The sequence below is a fragment of the Bos indicus x Bos taurus genome, chromosome 25 (genome assembly GCF_003369695.1).
Source record: "Bos indicus x Bos taurus breed Angus x Brahman F1 hybrid chromosome 25, Bos_hybrid_MaternalHap_v2.0, whole genome shotgun sequence".
NCBI classification, from domain to species: domain Eukaryota; kingdom Metazoa; phylum Chordata; class Mammalia; order Artiodactyla; family Bovidae; genus Bos; species Bos indicus x Bos taurus.
Genome location: NC_040100.1, coordinates 32,478,402 through 32,498,431, shown reverse-complemented (window position 1 = coordinate 32,498,431; position 20,030 = coordinate 32,478,402). Strand labels below are relative to the sequence as shown.

At 44.7% G+C, this 20,030-nt stretch overlaps 1 protein-coding gene across 1 annotated transcript in view; it reads right to left on the bottom strand.

Moving 5' to 3' along the window:
- Positions 1-6,806: 6,806 nt before the first annotated feature.
- LOC113883389 overlaps positions 6,807-20,030 on the bottom strand; it is a 140,794-nt gene continuing 127,570 nt past the window's right edge. Inside the window, exons 57-62 of the mRNA XM_027527059.1 lie at positions 18,805-19,010; positions 18,517-18,694; positions 17,515-17,624; positions 17,145-17,261; positions 16,859-17,000; positions 6,807-7,490 (exon numbers count right to left, since the gene is read on the bottom strand). Of these exons, the coding sequence (XP_027382860.1) occupies positions 7,486-7,490; positions 16,859-17,000; positions 17,145-17,261; positions 17,515-17,624; positions 18,517-18,694; positions 18,805-19,010 (758 nt within the window). The 3' untranslated portion in view covers positions 6,807-7,485. The remainder of the gene's footprint in view (positions 7,491-16,858; positions 17,001-17,144; positions 17,262-17,514; positions 17,625-18,516; positions 18,695-18,804; positions 19,011-20,030) is intronic.

Genomic DNA, 20,030 nt, shown 5'->3' with positions numbered 1-20,030 from the left:
TAATATACCACATCTTTATCCATTCATCTGTTGATGGACGTTTAGGTTGCTTCCATATCTTGGCTATTGTAAATAAGTGCTGCACTGAACCGGAGGAGGCAATGGCACCCCACTCCAGTACTCTTGTCTGGAAAATCCCATGGACGGAGGAGCCTGGTGGGTTGCAGTCCACGGGGTTGCTAAGAGTCGGACACGACTGAGCGAGTTCACTTTCACTTTTCACTTTCATGCATTGGAGAAGGAAATGGCAACCCACTCCAGTGTTCTTGCCTGGAGAAGCTCAGGGACAGGGGAGCCTGGTGGGCTGCCGTCTATGGGGTTGCACAGAGTCGGACACGACTAAAGCGACTTAGCAGTAGCAGCAGCTGCATTGAACATTGGAGTGCGTGTATCTTGGTTTTCTCCAGATACATGCCCAGGAGTGGGATTTCAGGATCATATGATAGCTCTATTTTTAGTTTTTTGAGGAACCTCTATACTGTTCTCCATATTGGGTGTACCAATTTACATTCCCACCAACAGTGTAGGAGGATTCCCTTTTCTCCATATCCTCTCCAGTGTTTATTTTTGGTAGACTTTTTGATGGTGGTCATCCTGACTAGTCCCTGAGGTGGTACTTCATTGTAGTTTTGAGTTGCATTTCTCTAATAATTAGCAGTGTTGAATGTCTTTTCGTGTGCTTTTTGGTATTTCTTGCTATCTGTATGTCTTCTTTGGAGCAATATCTATTTAGATCTTCTGCCTATGTTTTTGATTGTTTTTTTTTTTTTTTTTTAAATTGAGCTGCATGAGCTGTTTGTATATTTTGGAGATTTAACCCCTTGTTGGTCACTTCATTTGCAAATATTTTCTCCTGTTCTGTAAGTTGTCTTTTTGTTTTGTCTATGGTTTCCTTTGCTGTGCTAAAGCTTTTAAGTTTAATCAAGTCCCATTTGTTTATTTTTGCTTTTTCATTACTCTAGGAGGTGGATCAAAAAAGATCTGTGATTTGTGTTGAGTGTTCTGCCTATGTTTTCCTCTAAGAGTTTTATAATGTCCAGCTTTACATCTAGATCTTTAATCCATTTTGAGTTTATCTTTGTGTATGATGCTAGGGAGTGTTCTAATTTCATTCTGATTACATGTAGCTGTCCAGTTTTCCCAGCACCACTTATTGCAGAGACTGTTTTCTCTCCGTTGTGTATTCTTACCTCCTTTGTTATAGACTAGGTGACCGCAGGAGCATGGGCTTGTCTCTGGGCTTCTGTCCTGTTCCATTCGTCTCTATTTCTGTTTTTGTGCCAGTACCATACTGTTTTGATTACTGTATTTTTGTCGTATAGTCTGAAGTGAGAGAGCCTGATTTTTCCAGCTCTGTTTGTTGTTGTTGTCATTTGTTCTTGGCTGTGGCACACAGGACCTCAGTTCCCAAACCAGGGATCAAACCCATGCCCCCTGCAGTGGAAGTATGGAGTCTTAACCACTGGACCACAGGAAAGTCCCTGTTTTTCTTTCTCAAGATTATTTGGGCTATTCAGGGTCTTTTGTGTTTCCACACAAATGGTAAAAATTTTTTGTTCTATTTCTGTGACAAATTCTGTTGGTAATTTGATAGTGATTGCATTCAATCTGTAGATGGCTTTGGGTAGTGTAATCATTTTCACAATATTGATTATTCCAATCCGAGAATATGGTATATCTCTTTATCTGTGTTGTCTGTGACTTTTTTCATGAATATCTGTACTGTGTTACGAGTACATGTCTTTTGCCTCCTTAGGTAGGTTTATTCCTAAGTATTTATTCTTTCCGTTGCAGTGATAAATGCAATTGTTTCCTGAATTACTGATCTTTCATATTGAAAGGGTATAGAAATGCAAGAGATTTCTGTGTGTTAACGTTATACCTTGCGTCTTTATCAAGTTCATTGAGCTCTAGTGGTTTTCTGGTGGCCTCTTTAGGGTTTTCTGTGAATAGCATCGTGTCATCTGCAGATAGTCACAGTTTTACTTCTTTTCCTGTTTGTATCCTTTTGTTTCTTTTTCTTCTCTGATTGCTGTGGCTAGCACTTCCAAACTATGTTGAATAAAAGTGGTGAGAATGAACATCCTTTGTCTTGTTCCTGATCTTAGAGGAGATACTTTCAGTTTTTCACTATGATATTATGAGTATGATATTAGCTGTGAGTTTGTCATATATGATCTTTATGAGTATGATATTAGCTGTGAGTTTATCATATATGACCTTTATTATGTTGAGATAGGTTCCCTTTATGCCCACCTTCTGGAGAGTTTTTTTTTTTTTTTTAATCATAAGTGGCTGTTGAATTTTGTCAAAAGCATCTATTGAGATGATCATATGGTTTTTATTTTTCAATTTGTTAATGTGTTGAATCACACTAATTGATTTGCAGATATTGAAAAATCCTTGCGTGTCTATCCCAAACTTCCTAACCATCCCTTCCCCCATCCTTTCTCCTGGTAACCATAAGTTCATTCTCTATGTCTGTGAGTCTGTTTCTGTTTTATAAATAAGTTCATTGGTATGGTTTCTTTGTAGATTCTGCATATAAGGGAAATCTGATCACTATTATGTGGCAGCCTGAATGGGGGGGAGTTTGAAGGAGAATGGATACATGTATATGTATGGCTGAGTCCCTCTCCTGTCCACTTGAAACTGTCACAACAGTATTAATCATCTGTACTCCAGTATAAAATAAAAAAAGAAAAATCCTTGCATCCCTGGATAAGCCCCATTTGATAATGGTGTATGGTCCTTTTAAGGTGTTGTTGGATTCCGTTTGCTGCATTTTGTTGAGGATTGTTGCAGCTATGTTCATCAGTGATGTTGGCATGTAATTTTCTGTGTGATATCTTTGGTTTAGGTATCAGGGCCTTGTAGAATGAGTTTGGGAGTGTTCCTTCATCTGCAGTTTTTGGAAATATTTTCAGAAGGATATGTGTGTCAGAAGGATAGGCTCTTCTCTAAATGTTTAATAGGATTCGCCTGTGAAGCCATCTGGTCCTAGACTTTTGTTTGTTGGGAATTTTTTAATCACAGTTTCAATTTCAGTGCTTGTGATTGTGTGTTAGTTGCTCAGTTGTGTCTGACTCTTTGTCACCCCATGGACTTTAGCCCGCCAGCCTGCCTCGGTCCATGGAATTCTCCAGGCAAGAATACTGGGGTGGGTTGCCATTCCCCTCTGCAGAGGATCTTCCCAACCCAGGGATCAAATCTAGGTCTCCCACATTGCAGGCAGATTCTTTACCATCTGAGCCACCAGCGATCCTTTTGCTTGTGATTGGTCTGTTCATATTTTCTGTTTATTCCTCATTCATTTTGGAAGATTGTATACACCTTCCTGAGAATTTGTCCCATTTCCTCTAAGTTGTCCTTTTTATTTTCCTCTCATGGTCTTCTGTATTTCTGTGGTGTCTGTAGTAACTTCTCCTTTTTCATTTCTAATTTTATTGATTTGAGCTCTGTCCTTTTTTTTCTTGATGAGTCTAGCTAAAGGTTTATCAATTTTGTTTATCTTTTCAAAGAACCAGCTTTTAGTTTCATTGATCTTTTCTATTGCTTTCTTCATCTCTATTTCATTTATTTCTGCTCTCATTTTTATGATTTCTTTTGTTCTGCTAACTTTGAGTTTTGTTTGTTCTTCTTTCTCTAGTTGCTTTTGGTGTGAGGGTAGGTTGTTTATTTGGGATTTTTCTAGTTTCCTGAGGTAAGATTATACTGTTATAAACTTCCCTCTTAGAACTGCTTTTGCTATGTCCCACAGATTTTGAATCATCATATATTCATTTGTCTCTAGGTATTCTTTGATCTCCTCTTTGATATCTTTAGTGATCCATTGGTGGTTTCATAGCATATTGTTTAGCCTGCATGTGTTCGTGTTGGTTTATTTTTTTAGTTTTTTTTTTTTCTTGTGGTTGGTTTCTAATCTTGTTAAGGAGAGACCACTTTTAAAATCTGTTTATTCACTGATGGACAATTGGGTTGCTTTCTGTCTTCTTCCTTCCTTCCTTTTTAACCTTTAAAAACTCTCAGGGACAAAAAGCATCATAATAATTATAAAGATAATTTTAAAAGAAAAATAATCAAATTAACTTAAAAAAAAAAAAAACAGCTACATGTCATGCCCTTCCTATATGGAGTTTCCATTTTCTTCTATTCCTTACCAGCTTTTGTCCATATGCAGTCATTATTATTACAGATTTTTATGCACTCTTCTGCTTTACTTGGAAGCTAATTCTTTTTTATGTTAAGACACTGCCTGATGCTGAACTTTTTGACAAATGAGTTCAAGATAGTGTTTGCAATATATTACAAGTTAAAAAAAAATTTCCCTGTTGGCTGTCTTTAATTTTTATTATCTTGAGTAATAAAATTATTTTGAAATCTTTTGGAATCATTTATCTCCTTTCACTCCCTCGTTTTGGATAAAGGCCCAGGAGTGGGCTTATTAGGTCAAAGGAAAGAATAGTTTTAAGACTTTCAAAACCTGCTACTGAGGTTGTTCGTAACTGAAACTGCCCTTTACAGAATTTGAGGGGAGGGGTTTTGCTGACAGCCTCAACAGTTCTGGGTATTATTATTTATGTATCTATTTTATAATGTAATAAATTAGGTTATGATTATTGTTCTCATTCACATTTGATTTCCAGTAATGTTAAATGTTCTGCCTAATGTTTACTTGTCAGTTTTTGAATTGCCTTCTCTGACCCTTTACCAGATTATCTCATGGAGAGTCAATTTCACAGGAATTTACCTGGACCTGCTCTTAGTTGGCTGTAGGTATGAACATTTATAGGTATTAAAAAAAAATTTTTTTTTTTTTTTTTTGAGTTTTGGCCGTGCTAGGTTTCTGTTGCTGCATGGGTTTTCTGTTTTTTCTCTGGTTGTGGTGCACAGGCCACTCACTGCTGTGGCTTCTCCTGTCGTGAGCGCAGGCTCTAGTGCGCCTGGGCTTCATTAGTTGTGGCTTCGAGGCTTTAGCGCACAGGCTCCACAGTTGTGGCTTATGCGCTATTTATAGGTAATTTTTAATGGAATCCTTCCCTGTTTTTCTAAATGCCACACATGTGCATGCACACCCCCACACACTACAAACTGCCAAGTGTTGGTGTTGAATCAGCCTGGAGAAGGAGGAACTGTGTTCCGTCCTGGGGCCCCCAGTGCCCCCAGTGCCCCCAGCCCACTGCTAGGTTCCTGGTCAGTGTGTGAGGGACAGGGCGGGGAGGCAGGCTGGCAAGTCTTTCTGCAGTTTCCTTCCTGGGCCAGAACTCCCTGAGCCATTGCACAGATTTAGAAACCTACAGGGCGCCGGCCTCCAGGTTTGCCTTCCATCGCCCCCTTCCCTCCTCCTCCAGGGCTGAGTTCCAAGGCCCAACACAGCACCTCAGTGGGTGCATTTCTGTTCAGGCATGAGATGGCTTTTGGGTCATTTGATGTCTATTTTTTTCCTTGTATTCATAATAATTTGAAAAAAATCTTTTTTATCTGGCTGCACCAGGTCTTAGTTGGGGCACACAGGATCTTCGGTCTTCACTGTGGCATGTGAGCTCTTTCGCATGCATGTGGACTCTCAGTTGTGGCCTAGTTCCCTGACCAGGGGGATTGAACCCAGCTCCCTGCATTGGGAGCGTGGAGTCTTAGCCACTGGACCACTGGGGAAGTCCCTGTTTTGATGCCTTTTAGGAAAAAATGAACAAGCATTCCACATTATGATTTGGGATACAGCTGAAGTTCATTTGACTCTTTTGTAAAGATCAGACTGTAGGCACACCTCGGTGATGTCTGGGTTCAGTTCCAGACCACTGACATAAAGTGAGTCACAGGAACATTTTGGCTTTCCACTGCTTATAATAGTTATGTTTATACTGTAGTCTATTGAGTGTGCAATACCATTGTTTCTAAAAAACCAGTGTGCATATCTTAATTATTGCTTAAAAAAAATGCTAGTTGTAGTAGTAACATCACAGATTACCATAACACATATTATAATCATGAAAAAGTCTGAAATATTGTGAGAATTACCAAAATGTGACACAGAGACACCAAATAAGCGATGCTCTGAGGAAAATGGCACTGACAGATTTCCTCAACACAGGGCTGCTGCAAACCTTCCATTCATAAAATGTAAACAACCCTCCCAAGCCCCCAAAACGCAGTGTCTGCAAAGTGCAATGAAATGAGGTATGCCCATAGACGGTACAAGGCCCCCGTGAAGTGGAAGGCGGATGGTTGTGGTTGGGACAGACGGGCCCAGATCAGCGCCAGCCTGGCCATCTGCTAGTCGTGTGACCTTGGGTACGTGCCCTGGGCTCTCTGACCCTGTTGCTGCAGCTGCTTCTGGTACTCGGGGATCGTCCACACCTCATTGGGTTATTATAAAGTCAGAGGGACGAGCAAACGTGTTTTGAAGAGCAGAGCTTGGACTCTGGAGTCTTCTGGTTGTAATAACCATGGCAACACAGCATCCCCTCCAGAATGTGGGAATGAGCAGGACCAGATCCCCCATTTGCATTCACTGCTGGAAAGTCTAAAACCCTCTCGAGTTCCTCTTTCTAAACTTCACTGAGCACCTGCTGTGTGCCGAGGATTGCATGTGGGGAGGCCAAGGACAGCTGAGAACCAGCATCTGGCTTTCTGGTAGCACGGAGCCTTATGGCTGATAGCTCACCACTGCTCTGGACTCGATTCGGTGTAGAGAGGGTCCTGGGGGCCCCCTACTGGTGAACAGGTTTCACAGCCATCCACGCCTCCCCCCTCCACCCCATCCCTCCAGTGGAACAGTTGACTCCACCAATCTAATACACGTGTGCTTGGATTCTGCCAGCTTTAATTTTTCAAGGGCAACGCCTTCCCCCAAAGTAAGTGAACAACTCTGCAGGCTGTACCCTTGGGGGCTGAATGCCCAGAGCACAGCTCTGTGGAAACCAGTCCCCTGGAACATTCAACCTTAGAATCAGGATCTGTGCCAAGAGGGAAGCACCCAACCAGGCTTTGATTAAGGGATTTGGGACCATCCGTTCCCCTCAAGGAAACTCATGCCTTAGGGGAAGCCAATCCCAAGCTAGGAAGACCCGGGGCAGCCTGACTCATACAGCAGAGGCTTCAGAAATAGCAGCCGGGCGAGTGAAGAAATATCACAGGCAAGAATAGTTCTGAAGTGGCGTTCCCTCTCCAGAGCGGGATCCAGCGGGCCAGGCTGTCTCCTGGATCACAAGGCAGGTGTTGAGGAAGATGGAGAATTATCCAGACCAATGTGGGCTCCATCGCCCCCAGAGGTATTTCAAAATCACTAACAGCCCTTCTTTCCTGGATCCACCTCAGTCCTGATCTTCTCTGACTTCCTGGTATTTTGTGCTCATCATTCTACCCCAGACAAGAATCTTGACCTTGCTGGATGAGATGAGATTGTAGCTGGATGAGATGGGATTGTGGCAGAAGGAGAGGAAGTCTCAGATCTTTGGCAAGCCTGGTGCTGCCTCAAGCAGAATCTCAAACTGCAGAGAAAAGAGGAGAGAAGTATAAGGCTTTGTGGACCCAGAGGACAGGGAACTCCCTGTTTCCTGGAATCAGGCTGCAGGCTCTTGTTACAGCCCCTGGCACACTGCAGGCCCAGCAGGGTCAGGCCTCAAGTGGCCCCCACTAAAACAGTATCTCCCCCTTTTAATGGGGAGATGGTTCCCAGCCTGAGAGAGGACCAGACCCCAGCACCTGATGCTTTGGGAGTACAGATGATGTACCCAAAGTTGGTGGGTAAGGGGGTAAAAGAATCTGCCTGAAACGCAGGAGATGCAGGTTCCATCCCTGGGTCAGGAAGATCTCCTGGAGAAGGGAACCCACTCCAGTGTTCTTGCCTGAAGAGTCCCATGGACAGGGGAGCCTGGTGGGCTACAGTTCAGGGGGTCGCAGAGAGTCAGACACCACTAAGCTATCTAGTCGATTGGTGAAGGGGGAGTTTAGGAGCTGAATCCTGATGGAAAGAGGGTATCCAGGTCATGGAAGCAGCAGGGATATTCAGATGTTTCTGGAACACTCAGTGACCTCTGGATGACTTCTCTGCACTTTCAGAAGGAGCCACAGCCTTACCCCTTGAGTTCCAGTTCACTCTGAAGCAGGGACTTCTTCAATTTAAGGGGTCACAGACCCAGGCAAATCCTCTGCACCTCTCTGAGCAAGGTGCCACCAGCAGGTGAGTTTAAAATTTTTTTTAATATTTATTAATTTTGACTGAGCCGGGTCTTGGTTGCAGCACACTGGCTCTGTGATCTTGGTTGTAGCACGTGGGATCTCTAGTTGCAGCATGCAGGATCTAGTTTCCTGGCCAGGGATTGAATCCGGGCCCCCCTGCATTGGGAATGCAGAGGCTTAGCCACTGGACCACCGGGGGAGTTCTAGCAGGTGAGTTTTAATCTCTGTTACTTTCTTTTTCTGGTCTCTGTGTGACGGGGTCATCAATACAATACGAAATAAAAGCAGAGACAACAGTGTCTGTCTCCTTGCCAACCTGCTTCTGATGTTTGTCCATCAGCTATGATGTTAAAGGCTGGGTACCAAATACCCCAAGTTACCAGGTTAAGGAAGGCCCCTCCCAGCCCTCATTTGCTAAGAGAATGTTTAAAAGGAAAGTATGAGCATTAGAGAAGCTTACTGAATGCCTGTTCTGTCATCTGTTGATATTCTATCTTTGGTTCTTTTTCAGACATGATATTGTACTTTTAATAGTTTCTAGTTCCCTGCCAGAATGTACAGCCTGTGTTGGAAAAACCCACTTCTGAATTCCCATTTGTGTCTATTGTCTGTACTGTGGTTCTTGCTCTAAGAATTTTGTCTCCTTAAGTGTATTTATTTTTTTCTTAATAATTACAGCAGTTGTAAGTACAGTTTAGAGTTGTATCACCATGCCTAGCATATGAAGTAAAAGTTTCTCATTCAAAGGTTTTTAGTTGCGGCAAAATATGCATAACAAAAAAGTTGACCATCTCAACAGGTCAGTAGCGTTCAGTTGCTTTCACTTTGTTGTGCAATCAACCCCCATCCCAGGAACCCTTTTCATCTTGCAAAATTGAAACTGTCCCCATTAAACAACTCCCGTTATCCCCTTAGACCAGCTCATGGCAACCACCATCCTATGTTCTGTCTCTGTGAATCTGACAACTTTAGGTGCCTCATATAAGGGGAATCATGCATATTGGGCTCTGTGACTGGCCTGTTTCACTTAGCACAATGTCCTAGTTCAGCCAGGCTGTGCTGTGTCATAATTGCCTTCCTTTTTAAGACGGAATAATATTCCATTGTACATACACATATATTTTGCTTATCCATTCAGTTGTTGATGGACACTAGGGTTCTTGAAACTCACGGCTATTGTGAAGAATGATGCTCTGATAGTCATACAAACATCTCTTTGAGACCCTACTTTCAGTTCTTTTGTGGCATTATACCCAGAAGTGGAATGACTGGATCATATGGTAATTTAATTTTTAATTTTGGGGGGACTGCCATGCTGTCTTCCATATTGGTGGCACCATTTTACATTGCCACCAACAGTGCGCAATGGTTCCGATTTCTTCATATCCTTGCTAACGCTGTTCTCTAAGTTTTTGACAGTAGCCACCCTAATGGGTGTGAATTTGTATCTCATTGTGATTTTGATTCACATTTCCCGAACGATGAGTGATACTGAGCATCTTCTCACGTACTTATCGGTCATTTGTATATCCTGTTTGGAGGAATGTCTAGTCAAGTCCTTTGACCAACTTTTAAACAGGTTTTGTTGTTGAGTTGTAGATATCCTTTGTCTATTTGGAATATTAATCCCCTATCAGATAATCATTTGCAAGTATTTCCTCCCATTCCACAAGCTGTCTTTATACTCTGTTGATTGTGTCATTTCTCACACAGAACTTTTTAATTTTGGTGACATCCAGTCGGTCTATTTATTCTCGTTTTGAAGATTCATTTATATTTTTGGCTGTGTTGGGTCTTCGTTGCTGCACATGAGCTTTCTCTACTTGTGGCGCACAGACTTCTCGTTGCAGTGGCTTCTCTTGTTGCAGAGCAGCACGAGCACACGGGCTTAGCTACACACACCACGTGGGATCTTCTCAGAGCAGGGATCGAACCCGTGTCCCCTGCAGTGGCAGGCAGATTCTTAACTGCTGGACCCCCAGGGGAGACCCCCCCACTTATGTCTCCTTCTAAGAGTTTTATAGTTTTAGTTCTAATATTTATGTATTTTATCTCTTTTGAGTTAGTGCTTTAATATAACTTTAGAGATGAGTGTGTGTTTTTTTCCCGTCATTCTGTTAATATGGTGCATTGCATTGATCTTCTGTGTTGAACCATTGTTGCATTTCAGGAGTAAACCCACCTGGTTATGATGTATGATCCTTTCAATGTGCTCTTGAATTCTGTTCACCAGTACAGTTGTCCCTCAGTATCCAATTGAGTCCAGGACCTCCCATGGATACCAAAATCTGTGGATGCTCAAGTCCCCTATATAAAATGATGTAATATTTGCATACAGCCCATGTACATCCTCCCGTATAGTTTAAATAATCTCTAGGTTACTTAGAATACCTAAATACAATGTAAATGCTATGTAAAGAGTTGCCAGCATGCAACAACTTCAAGATTTGCTTTTTGGAACTTTTCCGGACTTTTTTTTCAAATATTTTCAATCTATAGTTGATTGAATCTGTGGATGTGGAACTCATAGGTATAGACGGCCAACCGTATTTTTTTTTTTTTTTTTTTTTGAGGATTTTTGCATCAGTATGCATCAGGGATATTGTTCTGTAGTTTTCTTGAAGTGTCCTTGTCTGGCTTTGGTAACAAGATAATTCTGGCCTCATAAAATGGATTTAAAGATGATCCCTCTGCTTCAACTTTTTGTAAGAGTTTGAGAAAGCTTGATTTCAATTCCCTAAATCCTCGGTAGAATTCACTCGAGAGGCCATCTGGTCCTGGGCTTTCCTTTGCTAGGAGGTTTTTGATTACTGATTCAACTTGCTTGCTAGTTATAGATTTCTTGAAGATTCAGTTGTGGCAGGTCATATGTTTCTAGGAATTTATCCATTTCATCTTGATTGTCCAACTTGTCATACAAGTGTTCATAGTACTCTTTCATAATCCTCTTTAGTCCTATAAAAATCAGTTGTAATGTTCCTGATTTCACTTCAGATTTTCACTTACTTGGGTCTTCTTTTTAAATTAGTCAATCTAGCTAAAGATTTGTCAATTTTGTTGATCTTAAAAAAAAAACCACTTTTGGTTTCATTGACTTTCATTTTTCTACTTTCTACTTCATTTATCTCTGAACTAATCTTTAGGATTTCCTTCTTTCTGCAAGCTTGGAGTTTGATTTCTTCTTTTCAAGAATCCTTAAGAACTTGGGTTGTTGATTTTAGCTCCTTTTGTAATGTAAGGATGTACAGCCATACGTTTCCTTCTTAGCACTGCTCTTCCTCAATTCCATAGTTTTCATTTGTCTCAAGATATTTTCTAATTTACCCTGTGATTACCATTGGGTGTTTGAGTGTGTTAATTTTGTACAATTTACGATTTGTCTGGTTTTTCCTTCTGCTATTTCTGGTTTCTTTGTGACTAAAAAAGAGTGTGTATGACTTGAAATTTTAGAGGTTTATTAAGACTTGTTCTATGGCCTAACCTGGAGAATGGTCAATGTACATTTGAGAACAATGCTGCTATTGGGTGAAGTGTTCCATATATATATATGTCAGGTCTGGTTGATCTGCAGTGTTATTCAAATTCTCTGTTTCCTTACTAATCTTCTCTTTGGTTGTTCTATCCATTATTGAAGTGTACTCTCTTTCAGTTACTATTTATATGCAATACCTTTTCCCCCAATCCTTTCACTTTCTACATATGTGTGTCCTTAGATCTAAAGTGAGTCTCTTGAAGACAGCTCAGATTATTCAATTTTTCAGCTCCTGAACTTGTTTCTTTATTATAATTTCTACCTCTTTGTTGAGAGTCTCATTTTTCTCATATATTATTTTTCTGATTTCACTTAGTTGTCTGCCATCTTTCTTCTCCTTCAGCTTGTTGAGCATATTTAAGAAGTTGTTTTGAAACCTACCAGTAAGGAACAGGCCTATTTCTCGAGAGTTTCTGGAGATTTACTCCGTTTCTCTGAATGGGCCCTGTCGCCCTGTTTCTTTGCATGTCTTGTCATCTTTTGTTGGAACGGGGCGTTTGAAAAGACACCCACCTCTCCCATTCTTTGCAGACTGCCCCTGTTCAGGGGAAGGCCTTCACTAAGCAGCCTGGTATGAAAGTTCAGGGTTCTTTCAAATACTTTCTAGCTGTGTATCTTCCCTGGGCCGGTCTGTGTATGCTTTAACTCCAGATTCCCAGCAGACTAGCCGTCTCACCCCCACTTCTCAGGGATTTAGATACAGTGTTGTATCCGTCTGTCCATAATCGTGCCCCCAGTCACCTGCAGGCCTGCAGACTCTTGGCGGCTGTCTCTGGCAGCAGCACCTACTCCTGCTTTCGGCAACCACCCACATGATACCCAAACCATGCCAGCCTTCTCATCACCACTGAGTCAGAGACGGGAACCTGTGCCCCAGCAGGTCCCAGACAAGTCAGCACGTTGCAAGCAAGTTCCATTCGTTTCCTTCCACCCCAAAGCAGGAGCCAGGAACCGACTGCCTTCTCTGACAGCGTACTGGGGAAGGCAACCAAAAAAAAAAAAAAAAAGCCATGAAATTTCCTACTGTTTGGAGTGAGACTTTTTCTCAGTCAGGCACTCACTTGGTTGTTGCTGCTGCTTAACTAGTTTCTAGGGTTCTCACAAAGCTACTTTGATCCATTTATTGTTCTATACTCAAACTCATGTCCATCAAGTCAGTGATGCCATCCAACCATCTCATCCTCTGTCATCCCCTTCTCCTGCCCTCAATCTTTCCCAGCATCAGGATCTTTTCAAATGAGTCAGCTCTTTGCATCAGGTGGCCAAAGTACTGGAATTTCAGCTTCAATATCAGTCCTTCCAATGAACACCCAGGACTGATCTCCTTTAGGATGGACTGGTTGGATCTCCTTGCAGTCCAAAGGACTCTCAAGAGTCTTTTCCAACACCACAGTTCTAAAGCATCAATTATTTGGCGCTCAGCTTTCTTTATAGTCCAACTCTCACATCCATACATGACCACTGGAAAAACCATAGCCTTGACTAGATGGACCTTTGTTGACAAAGTAATGTCTCTGCTTTTTAATATGCTGTCAAGGTTGGTCATAACTTTCCAAGGAGTAAGCATCTTTTAATTTTATGGCTGCAGTCACCATCTGCAGTGATTTTGGAGCCCAGAAAAATAGTCAGTCACTATGTCCCCATCTATTTGCTATGAAGTGATGGGACCGGATGCCATGCTCTTAGTTTTCTGAATGTTGAGCTTTAAGCCAACTTTTTCACTCTCCTCTTTCACTTTCATCAAGAGGCTCCTTTAGTTCCTCTTCACTTTCTGCCATAAGGGTGGTGTCATCTGCATATCTGAGGTTATTGATATTTCTCCTGGCAATCTTGATTCCAGCTTGTGTTTCCTCCAGTCCAGCATTTTTCATGATGTACTCTGCATATAAACTAAGCAGGGTGACAATATACAACCTTGACGTACTCCTTTTCCTATTTGGAACCAGTCTGTTGTTCCGTGTCCAGTTCTAACTGTTGCTTCCTGACCTGCATATAGGTTTCTTAAAAGGCAGGTCAGGAGGTCTAGTATGCCCATCTCTTTCAGAATTTTCCACAGTTTATTGTGATCCACACAGTCAAAGGCTTTGGCATAGCCAATAAAGCAGAAGTAGATGTTTTTCTGGAACTCTCTTGCTTTTTTAATGATCCAGCAGATGTTGGCAATTTGATCTCTGGTTCCTCTGCCTTTTCTAAAACCAGCTTGAACATCTGGAAGTTTACAGTTCACGTATTGCTGAAGCCTGGCTTGGAGAATTTTGAGCATTACTTTACTAGCATGTGAGATGAGTTCAACTGTGCGGTAGTTTGAGCATTCTTTGGCATTGCCTTTCTTTGGGATTGGAATAAAAACTGACCTTTTCCAGTCCTGTGGCCACTGCTGAGTCTTCCAAATTTGCTGGCATATTGAGTGCAGCACTTTCATAGCATCATCTTTCAGGATTTGAAATAGCTCAACTGGAATTCCATCACCTCCACTAGCTTTGTTCGTAGTGATGCTGTCTAAGGCCCACTTGACTTCTTCACATTCCAGGATGTCTGGCTCTAGGTGAGTGATCACACCATCGTGAGTATCTTGGTCATGAAGATCTTTTTTGTACAGTTCTTCTGTGTATTCTTGCCACCTCTTCTTAATATCTTCTGCTTCTGTTAGGTCCATACCATTTCTGTCCTTTATTGTGCCCATCTTTGCATGAAATGTTCCCTTGGTATCTCTAATTTTCTTGAAGAGATCTCTAGTCTTTCCCATTCTGTTGTTTTCCTCTTTCCTTTGTGTTGATCGCTGAGGAAAGCTTTCTTATCTCTCCTTGCTATTCTTTGGAACTCTGTATTCAAATGGGTATAACTTTCCTTTTCTCCTTTGCTTTTCACTTCCCTTCTTTTCACAGCTATTTGTAAGGCCTCCTCAGACAGCCATTTTGCTTTTTTGCATTTCTTTTTCTTGGGGATGGTCTTGATTCCTATCTCCTGTACAATGTCACGAATCGCCATCCATAGTTCATCATGCACTGTATCAGATCTAGTCCCTTAAATCTATTTCTCACTTCCACTGTGTGGTCCTAAGGGATTTGATTTAGGTCATACCTGAATGGTCTAGTGGTTTTCTCCACTTTCTTCAATTTCAGTCTGAATTTGGCAATAAGGAGTTCATGATCTGAGTCACAGTCAGCTCCCGGTCTTGTTTCTGCTGACTGTATAGAGCTTCTCCATCTTTGGCTGTGTAGATCAAAACAAACTGTGGAAAATTCTTCAAGAGATGGGAATACCAGACCACCTTACCTGCCTCTTGAGAAATCTGTATGCAGGTCAAGAAGCAACAGTTAGAACTGGACGTGGAACAACAGACTGGTTTCAAATTGGGAAAGGAGTACATCAAGCCTGTATATTGTCACCCTGCTTATTTAAGTTATATGCAGAGTACATCGTGTGAAATGCCAGGCTGGATAAAGCACAAGCTGGAATCAAGATTGCTGGGAAAAATATCAATAACCTCAGATATGCAGATGACCCCACCCTTATGGCAGAAGGCAAAGAAGAACTAAAGAGCCTCTTGATGAAAGTGAAAGAGAAGAGTGAAAAAGCTGGCTTGAAACTCAGTATTCAAAAAATGAAGATCATGGCATCTGGTCCATGATTATGGCATCACTTCATGGCAAATAGATGGGGAAACAATGGAAACAGTGACATACTTTATCTTCTTGGGCTCCAAAATCACTGCAGATGGTGGGGGCTGGGCGCGCCACACAGCATGTGGGATCTTAGTCCCCTGACCAGGGGTCAAATCCACGTGCCCTGCGGTGGAAGCTCGGAGTCTTAACCACTGGACTGCCGGGGGAGTCCCACTCTGCTCCTTGGACCTGAGAACTTTCTCATTCTAAAATTCTCACTTCAACTTCCTCCTCTCATATTTTCCAGTTAATTTTCTCTTTTGCGATTAACAACTTACTGACCAGAGATGAATTAATACATTTTTGTTACCTAAATGTTATAGAATATTGACACCTATCAATATTCAGTTACATAACAAATTGCCAGCCCCAGGCATTGGTTTCTGGAAAAATCGCCTGGTTCAACAATGCGTTGTCTTAAATTTCTGTGAATAATTTTTCATTTCTAGAAATCAGTTCTGGAATTGTGCTTATCTTTGATAATCTTTAATTCTAGCATCCCAAAGTCTTGGAGAAAGACTTTCTCCTTGACCAGACTCTACTCAGGCTCCTTGAGAACTCTTCTCAGCCTAGGTCCTGACTTTTGGGCTTCCATGAGCATGTCTTCATTGTCCAGTTTTAGCAGGTCAGTCCCTTCCAGAGCTGACCACCTTGACCTCTGCAACTGGGTGATGTCTGATCTCCCAAGCCTGCCTTCAGCAACAATTCTTAGGTCAGTTTAGCCAGAATCTCCTTTTAGTAATCTTCCATCCACTGACCCCCTCTCCCCCTGCTCCTGGACTCTAAATGCCTATTTCTCCTTGTTAAGAGATGAGCCCAATATCTTTCTGCCCCTACTGCAGCGGTCCCTACATCTCCAGACCCCCGGTAAAGCCTGCCTAACTGTTCTCTTACATGTGTCATGAGCACTTGCTCCGTTCTCAGGGGTCCACTGCCGTTGTTCGCTGCAGTAGCCAACTTCTGTGTCTGAGCCATGGGAATCACACACACGACTTTGGTTGCAGGTGTGCCCGAGGGTTTCCAGACCTTGTAGGGTGTGTACATTCACATCCTCTAAGCACAGGCCTGTGGCTCTAATTTTCAGCAACTGCCTTACAGCTGCCTGACCTCCCCAAGCTCTCGTGTCCTACACCAGAGGTCACCAGGCTCGCTAGACCTGGAGTGAAGTGTGGGGGAGTTTGGGGCCTCTTTTTCTCTTTCTTAGTAACTTTCTTAACTCCTGGGACTTCCCTGGTCATGGAGCTGGAGCCCACGTGCCACAACAAAGACCTGGCTCAGCCAAATGAAAGTTAAATTTTTTTTAAAAAATAAAAGTTAAATTTTTTTTAAAAAGTGCTCCTTTGCACGTAACTTTGCTTTGCCTCTTAGCTCACTGTACAACTGTGTGTGTGTCCTCTGGGCGGAAGCAAAGAGAAAGGAATGGGTTTTCCCTCCGGGATGGAAGCAGGGGGTCAGAGCGCTTGCCGGCGCAGCCACTCACCGCACTGTGGAGGCGGGTCCACGGGCACGAAGCCCCTGGCACACAGCTGGACGTAGGCGGCAGCCAGGGTGCAAGCAGGCTGGCGCTCCTGGGTGCCACAGGTGTCCCGGGCGCACAGGCTGAGGAAGGGTGTTGGGTCCACCTGAAATCCGGCACCCAGAGTCAATGTCCCTGCCCACCGCACCCCGGGGAGTAGCACAGAGGAGGGGCGTAGGCTAGATCGGGGCGAGGGCCTCCTCCGTCCCGCAGTCCACCTGCTGCATGGCCTCTGCAGCCGCACACTCACCACTCCAAAACAGCTTGCCAGGCTGGAGTGGGGGTCGTGGAAGAAGGCCCGGCAGGTGGGGCTCTGTTCCGGGCATGCCGGCCGAGTCTTCTCCACGGCTCTGCAGTCACCAGCCACCTGGGGGCGTGAACCCAAGACTCAGGCCTCCTGCCTGGACCTCTGTCTCCTGGGAGGCTCCACTGAGTGCCCCAGCTGCAGGAGGGGACCACCACCCCCTCGGCCTAGGATGGAGAACCTCTGGAACCCTGGAGATGAGGTTCCCATGCTGCTCGCATGCACGGCCAATCCACATGGACGGTTCCCTCTCCACCCCCAGAATCCTAGTGATGACGCCCAGGCCCGCAGAAGGGCGGGCTGGCCAGCGGCTCACCTGCCAGGCCAGGGCGAACTCCTCCAGGCTGCTGGCCACTGTGCCATCTGGCAGCATGAGCTCGTTGCCGGCCTCATTGTCATTGGTGCCCAGAAGACCAGCGGACAGGCCTGTGGAGCAGGGAAGGCAGGACGGGCCATGAGAGCCCGCTGGCCAGGGTTAGGGGCATGGCCAGACCCTGCATCCTCCAAGGCTGACCTCCCTAAACAGCAGCCCTGGCTCTGAACCTTCTTCTCCAGAGAGAGAGGAGAATAAGGACGGTGAGGGAAGCATCTGTTCCTCTCCCGGGCCCTTCTCTGTCCACCAGCCCTCTCCCAAGTGGCCGGGATGCAAGCTCTTCAGTGTTCCTGGGACGTCCCAACCAGGTCAAGGGGAGGGGGCAGAACGTGGGGTCAGAGCCCTGGGCTCAAAGCCTGGTGCCGCTGCTCGAGGCTGGGGACATGGGGGTGAGTAACGTTGGCCACCTGTCCCAGGGGACAACAGTGGGGGGAATCAAAGGAGGAGGAGCTGACCATGCAGTGTAGCTCCTAAAACAGTGCAGTGGTCAACCAGCCGGCTGCATCCAGAGTTGCACACCCCTCAGTTTGATCCCTGGGTCAAGAAGATACCCCCTGGAGGAAGGCATGGCAACCCACTCCAGTATTCTTGCCTGGAGAATCGCATGGACAGAGTAGCCTGGCAGGCTATAGTCCATAGGGTTGCAGAGTCGGACACGACTGAAGCAACCTAGCATGCACACACTCCCTGAGGTAGGGGCTGTCCCAGTACTGACTGTGATCAGAGCTGGAAGAGATGGGCTTTGCACTTCTTCCAGTTCTGGGCTGTTCTGATATCTGCTCAGGTTGTGAACCCCAAGGACCAGCAGAGGCCCAAGAGCATCCTTGGGCCTCCCACCCTCATCCTCCCAAGGACAAGGAGTAACTGCTCGCTGGGAACTGTCAGTCTCAGCCCCAGAAGCTGACTGCACCGACTCGGAGGCTGTGAGCGGGGGCCCAGACCCACCGTGCTGCCAGACGCTCAGAGTCAGGCTGCAGAGGCCGGCGGGGACGTCACAGGTGATGGAGACGCCATCCTCACTGGTCAGTTCAATCCTGGGGTCGTCCCTCCTGGTCTTGGTGGGAGGCAGGTCCCTGTCCAGACAGCTCTCCCCGGGCAGGGAGTTGCTGTACAGCCTGTAGGTCTGTGGGCCAGACAGGGGCTAGGACAGGCTCCACAGGGCACACACGTGTGGACGTGGCAGGAGGCAGGAAAAGTGGCTGGTGACCTTCCCACCCTGCTCGCCAGGCTCACCTTCAGGCTGGGGTAGAGGGCGAGGATGGTGTGGTTCAGCCCCACGGTCAACGATGTGAGCCCTGAGCCTGTCCGGTTTAGCATCAGCGAGAACGTGTTGTGAGCAAAGTCCTGGGCCAGCAGCAGGCTGCCACAGCGGTCACCAATGCCCCACACCTGGCCGTCAAAGGTCACCATGTACCTGGTCCCGGCCACCATGGCATGGTCTGGAGAGAAACAGCCAGAGGCAGGGTGAGTGGGGCCCGCTGCGCTGGCTGCAGGGTTGGGGTGGGGACCGGAGCCCACAGGGCAGCCCAGGGTGTCCAGGGCCTGCTCCTTGGCTGGTGTCCTCGGGGCAGCCCACCTGGGGAGTGGGGTCTGTCTCCAGGAACCCCAGCTTCTAGACAGCTTGAGCTCTAGGGACGCCCCAAGAAGAACAGTCTACAGCCAAGTCGGCAACAAGAAGGAACCGAGGGGGGATGCACGTTTTGGCACTGGGGACCCTTGGAAACTCCGGGTGAGAAGCCTGGGCACATGTTACATGATTCCGTTTATACCAAGTTTGTAACAGGCAGATCCACAGACGGAAAGTGGACTGGGGTGTAGTTGAGGGATGGGGACAGACAGCTAAGGGATGCAGGGTGTCTTTTGGGGGTGAGGAAGGTTCTGTAGTTGACCATGTTGATGGATGCACACCGGCCACTGAATCGGACACTTTAAATGGACGACCTGCAGCCTCCCAAGGCGATAGAAATACACAGAAACAAATGGGACCTGATCAAACTTACAAGCTTTTACACAGCCAAGGAAATCATAAACGAAATGAAAAGACAACCTACGGAATGGGAGAAAATGTTTGTGACCGACCAGGGCTTAATTTCCAAAATATAAAACAGTTCATACAGCTCAATAGAGGAAAAAAAAAAAAAAAAAACCTAAACCCAATAGAAAAATGTGCAGAAGACCTAAATAAACATGTCTCTAAAGAAGAAATAGCCAACAGGCACACGAAAAGATGCTTAACATCATTAATAATTCAAGAAACGCAAATCAAAACTACAATGAAACACCATCTCACACCGGTCAGAATGGCTACCATGAAAAACTACCAATAAATGCTGGAGAGGATATGGAGAAAAGGGAACCCTCCTACACTGTTGGTGGGGATGTGAGCTGATGCGGCCACTATGGGAAACAGTATGGAGGTTCCTCAGAAAAGTGAAAATAGAATTACCATATGATCCAGC